We start from the raw sequence: 10297 nt of genomic DNA, 5'->3' as shown, positions 1-10297 counted from the left end.
GAGGTGTATGAGCCTATATATATATATCTATGAGGTTGAGTTGGTTTATTGTGTGGTTTAATTCTTGAGCATCTTTGGTGAGTTTTTTTCTGGTAGTTCTATCTTTTCTTGAGAGAGGTGTAACCTGTTGGTAGCAAGTCAAGTCTGACCCAAAGCAAAGTTACAGGACAAAAAAACTACCCCACAGAGTCTCCATGGCTGTAATCACTACAGAAGCAGGCTGCCTTATCTTTTCTCCTGCAGAGCTGCTTGTGGATCCAAACTAGCGACCTTCCAATTTACATGTGAGCTTTTAACACCTGGGCCATCTGAGCACTAACATTAATTAAAGAAAAAGAAAGATAATCAAAGACTTTGGGATAGGGAGGTATCTTTTTAAAGACATGAACTTTTAAGATTTGTATTTAAGAAAGACTTGAGATACATTTGTAACGCAACTATAATTCCTAAGAATGTTGTTGCTGTCACTGGTGTTAGGTGCTGTTGAGTTAACTCAAAGCCACTCTATAAACAACAGATTTGAACCTTGCCCTATACTGTGCCATCTTCACAATCAATGGCATGTTCAAACTTATTGTTACTGTCACTGCATCCAGTCCATCTTGGTGAGGGTCTTCTCTTTCTTTGAACCTCCACCTTTCCAGCATGATGTGATTTTCGAAGGCCTGGGCCCTCCTAACAATATGCCTGAAGAATGAGAAGAGGTTTCACTATCTATGCCTCTAAGGAACACCCTGGCTGCACTTCCTCCAAGAAAGATTTATTTGTTCTTTTGGCAGTTCACAGTACTTTCAATTGCTTCACATACTTCTGAAAGTTGTAGATTAAGGACAGCCAAAGAAGAATCTATGATGCCTCTGAATCCTAGTCTTGGTGAAAAGTACTAAATATTCCATGTTCAGTTCTTTGGACTACTAAAAGAACAAATGACTCTGTCTTGGAGGAACAGAACCACATTTAGGTTTATAATGATCACTTACAGTGATTACTATGTTAATTACCCAAGCCTCTATGTCAAAGAAAATGTGATGATACTAAAACAAGCCGAGTTCTTTCTCCTACTATCTATCAATAAAGATGCCTCAAAGAGTTCTAACGTACAGGATTACTGTTGTGTTGTCATTTTTCCCTTGGCCTGGAAGCACACACTATTAATCCATTCACTATTCATGATCAAAACATCTGATTTCTACCAACAAGTAAAATGGAAGGCCAGAATCCAAAATACAACAAAAAATTTTTTCTCAAAATGTTCACTTTGATATCCCTGAGATTACAGTAAAAGACTACATTTCACCATTTCTACACCAGAAATGTAGTTTGTTGATGTTTTTTTTTTAAGGAAGTAGGAAAATAGGCCCAAGGAAATGAAGGAGATAGTACCAAAAAGGAGCATATCCCTTTTCTATTCTGTTAGTATATATCTTTAAAGTACTAGTTTTCATTTGTCTGCAGTAAGTTCTATACAGATTTGATTATAAGCAGATATATATTCTTAAAACGTGGTGATAAGGAAGGGATGTTAAAGGAAATAAGGTTGAGGAAGAGTGAGAGCTGGTAAATGGGAACAAAAAATTATTATACATTCTGCTGACAGATAAATGTACACATTGTATTTCACCCTCATTTACGTCAATGCCCCCCATTCACCTCTCCATATATCTTGGAATTTGCCTCCTCTTCTCTCAGGATCGGGATTTCTCATAATGCTGAAGACCTAAGATTCCATAATCTTGATCCTAAAAATAGCTTTATACATGTCACATAACTGTCCTGCTGTGCAATCTCCTAATATGTAAAACAGAGCACTGAACTGTGGAGTCTTTTAAGTGTCTTTTCTCAAATTCTATTATCGTACTATCCAATTATACCCCATGGGAAAACAAGCATTCTACAGCTGACATGAGAGCAACTTAGCAAAACTTTTCTTGAGAGCAATTATGCCAGACATACAAAGTGTGACCTAAGCACTTTCATTTCTAGGAATATGTTCTAAGGAAGTAATCACGCGGACAAACACACACACAAAACGTTCATTACTCTCATTACATCACTGTATCAGAGTATCAGAAACAACTTAAACATTCTAAAGTAGAAAATAGCTAAGTCATAGCAAATTCATTCAAGAGAACACTATGTATATTAAAAATGGTGCTACACTTGAATAAATGGTTACATGTTCATTGTAATGAAAAGGCAGTGTGCAAATTTATATGCTCCCACTGTAAGGTGTATATATTCATATATAGAAAGAAAAACTAAAGCCTACAAGACTACCCATAGATTGTTCCTAAGTGGGAGAATGTGGGGTATTTTGTATCTACAACTTTTCACTCATTTGTATTTTTAAAATTTTCTGCTATGAAAACATGTCAATTACTAGGAAAAAACTACTATGTTAAAAATGTATTCTAAAATTCTCTTAATAACTTTCTTCTCTACTCTTCTGGTCCTCAAACAACAAAACTCCACCATCTAAATCAATATTCTATCAAAAGACTATTGTTGTTATGTCTCTTCGGGTTGCCTACGACTTATAGTGACCCTATGTACAACAGCCCTAAACCCTGCTCTATCCCATGTCAATCTTCCTGTCTCCAACACAACTATCTCCATTACCCTAGTCACTGAATCAATCCATCTCATTGACGGTCTTCCTCTCCTGCACTGTCCCTCCACCCTTCCAAGCATGACATCCCTCTCTATGGGCATGTCTAAAGTATGTCAGACAAAGCTTCAGAATTCTTGACTCCAAGGAGGAGCCTGGCTTCACCCTCTCCAGGACAAACTTGTTTTTTCTCCTAGCAGTCCATGGTATATTCAATACTCTTCTACAGCACCACAGCTCAAAGGCATCAATTTTCCTTCTATTATCTCTAGTTATTGTCCAGCTTTCTGAAGCATAGCAAGTAGTTGCAAAGACCATGGCCTGTATCAGGGGCACCTTAGTCTCCAAATTGACATTGTTGCTCTTCAGTACTCTGGAGAGGTCTCTGACAGCAGACTTTCCCAATAAAATTCATCTTTTAATTTCCTGGCTGCTAGTACCAGGTGCTGAAAACAGATTTTGGGGGAAAAAATAAAAAATTTATCAATGGGACAACTGTTCAAAAACAATGGAAAATAACAAATTTATTCATTTTGCACAGTAAGATCCAAGGCCCACAGAAATGAACTGTGGTTCTGTGATCAAAGTGTTCTAAAGTAATCCTTCTATAAAAAGGATTCCTGAAGATTCCTCCCTAAAACACAATCTCATCAGAATTCCATTTAAGACAGATGCAAAAGATTTAAGATCCAGAAGAAAACAACAAAATTACAGGGGGGAAAAATATTATCTAATAGTTTTTTTAAATAGAACCAAATGTTCTATGCACAGAATTGAACTCAAAACCAAAAAAAGGATTCGTGAAATCTGTGGCTAGTTTCAGGTAGGGGGAAAAAAGAAAATATTTAAGACTATCTTCTAATCACAAATCAAACTAGTGCAGGCCCTTTCTCAGCCAAGAAAAGCAGGGGATTATGGAGGTCAAATTTTTCAGTTTAGAGGGATTTCTGAAAGAAAGGAAGAAGAGCCTATTGTTGGCCAGAATATATTGAAAATAACTGAGGAAGCCTGGAAACCTCTCCCTGAAGACCTTTCTGAAAACTCATTAGTCAGATACGATGTAAAACCAAAATAACCACCACGCCAAGTGGAGGCTGAGGAGACAACAACACGGCTCCTTTCAGCTTTGTGTTGCTTTCTGCATGATCCACAGAGTCAACAGACATGACAGCATAAGAATCACACAAGAAGACAATCAACTTGCAACCTGAAACAAAATGAAGCTGTGAATCCAGTAATTCTGAACTGTAAAAACACTGCTCCTTTTCAAGCTTTTCCTGGTTTTGTTCAAGAATAAACTGCAATATTTAAACTGTGATTACAGAAGATTGTAAAACTCAGAGGACACTTAATATTTAAAGTTTTTAAAGGATGTTAAACATTTACCAAATATTAAGGCCAATCCGTGGGATGTGCCGACGGCTATCAGACTGGACACTGCCTGAGAACAAAAGGAAAGATCGCATATATGATACTGCACCAAGGATCTTGAAATAATCACAGCTGGACATGTTTGTCTTCCCTCCTCTGAGCACCAGATGGCACACCAACTATTACAAATAAGGACAATTTTATCCAGGGAGCTAAAGGGGAAATGAAACTCAGAATATTTTATTTCAGAGAATCCCTCTAAATTTACTCTAAGGGTAACAATATAAAAGTATCAGTATCATATGTTCAACATTACAGGGGGAAAAAACCGAAACTCACCACATGCAACTTAGCTTCCACCAAAGCAACAAAAATTAAAACATTTTTTTTTAAAATTCAGGGGACCAGATAAAGTAAAAGGCACTTACACTACTGAACTAATTCGTACCTATAAAGTACAGTGAAGGGACAAGAAAACTTCTCTAATTTATTTGCTAGAAGCAAAATGCACCAGAAATGTTACAAATTCAACCTACTTTTTTACCTAATAACAAAATAAGAGACTAAAGGGAGAAGCCTTTAGTCAGACAAAGAGAAAAGAGGCCCTTTAATAACTCCAGTTCTCTGAAATAACCCCAGAAATCTACTATTGGCAGGCTTAGTAATGGAATCCAGAGATCTTCGATGCACTATTTACCAGAGTGATTTTACTAAATGCTATTTTCCATTCCCTGTAACAGAAGGGATTTCAATTCACAGAAAAAAAAATACCTGTGCTCTACATACAAATAAACACAGAAAGACTAGCTGTTATTCCATTATTTGCTTCTCAATGAGGAGGGGGTAAAGGGATAAATTTTAAACTTGATGACTAGCAGGGAAATGACTCAGGAACTTACTACCACAGTAATTTATATAACTTTAAACATTTTGTGAATAGCCTAAGACTTCCCAATCAATTAAGAAGCTTATCTTTAAGAGTTTATTTAAAGCATACTTACAATTGCTGTCGGCAAGCCAGCATCTACTTTATCCTAAATAAAATGAAACAAGACAAAATTTGTAAAGATTATTCTCTCCTTTCAAGAGAAATTACAAAAGTCCTAGGTACCAAAAATACAAAATGGATGGAGATGAATCATTTTCTTTTACTAACTGTAATAGGTAATTCAGGAAAAATATGGTTTATAAGTAGAAATGCAAGGAAAAAGAAAGAAAACTTGTATTTTCAATATTAATAAACAGTAAGTATTTAAAATGATTGTTGTGTTCTTAGTAGGTGCCATCAAGAGAGCTACTGACTCAGAGTGACCCTGTGAAAAACAAACAGAAGTCTGCCCTATGCTGTGCGGTCCTCACAATCTCCACCATGGTCTAGTTCACTGGTGCAGTCACTGTGTAAATGCATCTCCTTGAGGATCCTCCTCTCTTTCAATGGCCTTCTACTTTTCCAGAATGGAACCTTTTCCCAAGGACTGGTTGGTACCTCCCAACAACATACACACCCAAAGTACGTGAGACAAGTTTCACCATCTTTGTCCATAAGGAGCAGCTGCACTTCCTCCAAGACAAATTTCTTTCTTCTTTTGGCAGTTAATGCTTGTCTGTCAGATACTATCATATATATTTAAAAATTGAAACAGACTAGGAAGAAGGATTGGCCATCCACTTCCAAAATTACAGGCCTTCAAAAACTCTATGTACAATACAGCACACTTAGACTATCATTTGGACTAACAGACATAGCAATTGAAACTGAGATCTTAGAAATGGAAACACGGAGAAAGAGGAACAGCTGTAAGGAGACACTAGTGATTGGAACGTGGAATGTGAGAAGTATGAATGCAGGAAAATTGGACATTGTTAAGAAAGAAATGGAACGTATAAATATTGACATACTAGGTATTGGCGAAATGAGATGGCTTGGCATGGGACATTTTGAAACAGATGATCATATGATTTATTATGCTGGGAATGAAAAGGTGAGAAAAAATTGGGTTGGTTTCATAATTTAAAAAGTCATTTCTAGATCTATCCTGAAATACAATGTGGTGAGCGACAGGATAATATCCATATGCATACAAGGAAGTCCAGTGAATACCACTATCAAATATATGCACCAACGACGAGAGCCAAAGAGGAGGAAATAGAAGATGTCTACCAACTTTTGCAGTCAGAAATTGATCAAACATGCAATCAAGATGCATTAATAGTAATGGGCGACTGGAATGCAAAAGTTGGGAACAGGGAAGAAGGATCAGTAGCTGGAAAACACAGGCTCAGTGACAGAAATAAGGCTGGTGATAGAATGATAGAGTTCCGCACATTCAATTATTTATTCATTGCAAATACCTTTTACAAGAAACCTAAATGCAGGCTATACACATGGATCTCACCTGATGGTATGCATAGAAATCAAATCAATTACATTTGTGGAAAGACTCGCTGGAGAAGCTCAATATCAGCAGTGAAAACCAGTCTGAGTGCTGATTGTGGGACAGACCATCAACTACTCATATGCAAGTTCAAGATGAAGTTGAGGAAAATTAAATCAAGTCCATGGGAACCAAAATTTGACCTAAGTCTGTCCCACTCGAATTTCAAAACTACCTCAGGAACAGGTTTGAGGCCTTTAGCACCAATGAGCGTTGACCAAATGAGCTCTGGGAGGATATTAAGAAAATCGTCCATGAAGAATGCAAAAGATCATTACAAAGGCAGAAAAAGAAGAAAAGACCAAGATGGATGTCAGATGAGACTCTGTGTATTTCATTAAAGCACCGAGAAGCCAAAGCTAAAGGAAGAAATCAAGAAATCAAAGAGCTGAACAGAAAATTTCAAAAGGCAGCTCGAGATGACAAAGCAGATACTATAATGAAATGTGCAGAGAGCTGTAGTCAGAAAATCAAAAGGGCCGGACTCGTTCAACATTTCTTAAGCTGAAGGAGCTGAAAAACAAATTCAAGCCACGGGTGGCAATACTTAAGGATACTTTGGGTAGAATGTTGGATGATCTAGGAAGTAACAAAAGAAGATGGAAGGAGTACACAGAGTCACTTTATCAGAAGGATTTGGCTGACATAAAGGAATTTCATGATATAACACATAAGCAAGAGCTTATGGTGATGAAGGAGAAAGTTCAAGTTGCTCTGAAGAACTGGCAAAAAACAAGGCTCCAGGAGTTGATGGTATACCAATCGATTTATTTCAACAAACAAACGCTGCCCTGGATGTGCTCACTAAGTTGTGCCAGGAAATCTGGAGGACAGTCAGCTGGCCAACTGACTGGAAGAGATTGATATTTGTTCCCATTCCAAAGAAAGGTGACCCAATAGAGTGTGAAAATTATCGAACAATATCATTGATATCACATGCAAGCAAGATTCTGGTGAAAATTATCCAAAGGTGTTTGGAACAATATGTCAACAGAGAACTGCCAGATGTGCAGGCTAGATTTAGAAGAGGTCGCGGCACTAGGGATATTATAGCTAATGTTAGATGGATCTTGGCAGAAAGCAGAGAATACCAGAAGAATGTCTATCTGTGCTTCACTGACTATGCAAAGGCTTTTGACTGTGTGGATCACAACAAGCTGTGGCTGACTCTGAGAAGAATGGGAATCCCAGAACATTTGATCATGCTAATGCAAAATCTATACTTGGGCCAAGAGGCAGTTCTCAGAACTGAGCAGGGAGACACTGAATGGTTCAAAATCAAGAAAGGGGTCCGTCAGGGATGTATTTTGTCTCCATACTTTTTCAGTCTATATGCAGAACAGATCATCCAAGACGTTGGGCTGTACGAGAAGGAATGTGGCATCAGGATTGGTGGAAGAATCATCAACAACTTACGTTATGTGGATGGCATAACCCTGCTTGCTGCAAACTGAGGAGGACCTGAAGCGCTTGCTGCAGAAGGGCAAGGACTGCAGTCTTCAATATGGATTGAAGTTCAACATCAAGAAAACAAAGATTCTCACCACTGGACCAATTGACAGCATCAGTATGGATGGTGAAGAGATCGAGAAAGTTAACAGTTTTAGTTTGCTTGGTTCCACAGTCAACGCTCTTGGTAAAAGCAGCCAGGCAATCAGGAGACAAATTGCATTGGAAAAGTCAGCTGTGAGGGTCCTCTCAAGAGTACTGAAGAGCAACGACGTCAGGCTGGAGACTAAGGTGCGCCCAATCCAAGCTACAATCTTTGCAATTACGTGCTATGCACTGGAGAATTGGACAGTGAATAGGGATGATAGAAAGAGAATTGATGCCTTTGAGCTGTGGTGCTGGAGAAGAGTGTTGAATATTCCATGGACCGCTAGGAGAACAAACAAGTTTGCCCTGGAGAGGGTGAAGCCAGAAGAATGCTCCTTGGAGTCAAGGATTCTGAAGCTTCGTCTGACATACTTTGGATATGTTGCAAGGAGGGCTGGTCCTTGGAGAGGGACATCATGTTTGGGAGAGTGGAGGGACGGCAAAGGAGAGGAAGACCCTCGATGAGATGGATCGATTCTATGAGTGGAGTGGTAGGAATGAGTGTGTTTGAGATGGTGAGGTTGGCACAGGATAGAACGGCGTTTAGGGCTCCTGTACATAGAGTCGCTATGAGTCACAAGCAACTCGATGGCACATAACAACAACATTCAATACTCTTTGCCAACGCAACAATTCAAAGACTTTCTTTTCAGATACAATTATTCAGTTTTATTTGTCCAACTTTCACATGCTTATGAAGCAACTAAAAATACCATGGCTTGAGTTAAGTACACTGTATGTCTTTAAACTGACTCTCATCCTTACTCTTTAGCACTTGAAAGAGGCCCATGACAGCAGATTTATCCAAGGTAATATGCTGCTTGACTGTTGTTACTGTCATGTGCCATCGAGTTGAGTGTGACCCATAGTGACCCTATGAAAAGATCTATTGTTGTTGTTATGTGCCATCATAAAAGATCTTAAAAGTTCACAGCTTAATAAAGATACCTCCCTATATCAAAGTCATTAATTTTCCTTTTTTTTTTTTTATCAATTCATGTGCTCAGATGGCACGGTGGTTAAAAGCTCACATGTAAACTAAAAGGTCACTATTATGGATACACAAGCAGCTCTGCAGGAGAGAAAAAGCCTGCTTCTGTAGTGATTACAGCCTTGGAGACTGTGGGGTAGTTCTTTTGTCCTGTAAACTTTGCTTTGGGTCAGACTTGACTTGTTATCAACAGATTTTAATGTTCCTAACTTTTAGTATATTGTTTGTTGTTATTGTTATGTGCTGTCAAGTCGCCTATAACTCATAGTGGCCCCATATACAATAGCCCTAAACCCTGCTCTATCCTGTGCCAATCTTACTGTCTCAGACACATCTACCCCCTTACCCTAGTCACTGAATCGATCCATCTCATCAAGAGTCTTCCTCTCCTAAGCTGTCCCTCCACCCTCCCAAGCATGACGTTCTTCTCCAAGACTGGTCCCTCCTTATAACATGCCCAAAGTGTGTGAGACAAAGCTTTGTTATCTTTGCCTCTAAGGAGCATTCTGATTGTACTTCTTTCCAAGACATACTGGCTTTTTCTTTTGACAGTCCAGGGGATAGTCACTACTCTTCTCCAACACCGTAACTCAAAGGTATCAATTCTTCTTCTGAAATCCTTAGTCTTTTGTTTTCTTGATGCTGAGATGTAACTGATATTGAAGACTATAGTCCCTGACCTTCTGCAGGAAATACTTCATGTCCTCCTCAGTTTCAGCAAGCAAGGTGTAGCATCTGTATAACACAGATTGTCGATGAGTATTCCTCCAATCCTGATGCCATATTCTTCTTGAGAGTCCAGCCTCTCAAATAATCTGTTCCACATACAGACTGAAAAAGTACGGACAAAGGACATATCCCTGATGCTCTGTGTTCTTGATTTTGAACCATGCAGTGTCTCCTTGCTCTGTTCTGACAAATGTTTCCTGGTCTAAGTAGAGGTTTCACATAAGCACAATCAAGTGTTCTGGAATTCCAATTTTCCTCAAAGTTAGCCACAATTTCTTGTGACACACACAGTCAAATATCTTTGCATAGTCAATAAAACACAAATAGACATTCTTCTGAGACTCTCTGCTTTCAGCCAAGATCCATCAGACATTGGCCTCTTCTAAACCCAGCTTGTTTTTCTGGCTGTTCTCTGTTGATATACTGTTCAAGTAATTTTTGGATAATCTTCAGCAAGATTTTGCTTGCCTGTGACATTAGTGATATTGTTTGATAATTTCTACACTCTGCTGGATCACCTTTTTGGGAATGGGAATAATATGAATCTCTTCTTTTTTTTTTTTTTTT

General features: G+C 38.5%; 1 protein-coding gene across 2 annotated transcripts in view; it reads right to left on the bottom strand.

The window, feature by feature from the left end:
• Nucleotides 1–10297, bottom strand: part of VPS8 (vacuolar protein sorting 8 homolog (S. cerevisiae)) — a 351425-nt gene that overhangs the window by 320437 nt on the left and 20691 nt on the right. Inside the window, exons 5-6 of one of the 2 annotated variants that reach the window (XM_006884085.1) lie at nucleotides 4981–5013; nucleotides 3989–4049 (exon numbers count right to left, since the gene is read on the bottom strand). In XM_006884085.1, coding sequence (XP_006884147.1) covers nucleotides 3989–4049; nucleotides 4981–5013 — 94 coding nt within the window. The remainder of the gene's footprint in view (nucleotides 1–3988; nucleotides 4050–4980; nucleotides 5014–10297) is intronic. The other variant, XM_006884086.1, reaches the window with a different exon arrangement.

The sequence above is a fragment of the Elephantulus edwardii genome, unplaced genomic scaffold (genome assembly GCF_000299155.1).
Source record: "Elephantulus edwardii isolate Elephantulus edwardi_28Jun2011 unplaced genomic scaffold, EleEdw1.0 scaffold00031, whole genome shotgun sequence".
NCBI classification, from domain to species: domain Eukaryota; kingdom Metazoa; phylum Chordata; class Mammalia; order Macroscelidea; family Macroscelididae; genus Elephantulus; species Elephantulus edwardii.
Note: the sequence above shows the minus strand (reverse complement) of the source record. Positions and strands in the feature narration are given on the sequence as shown.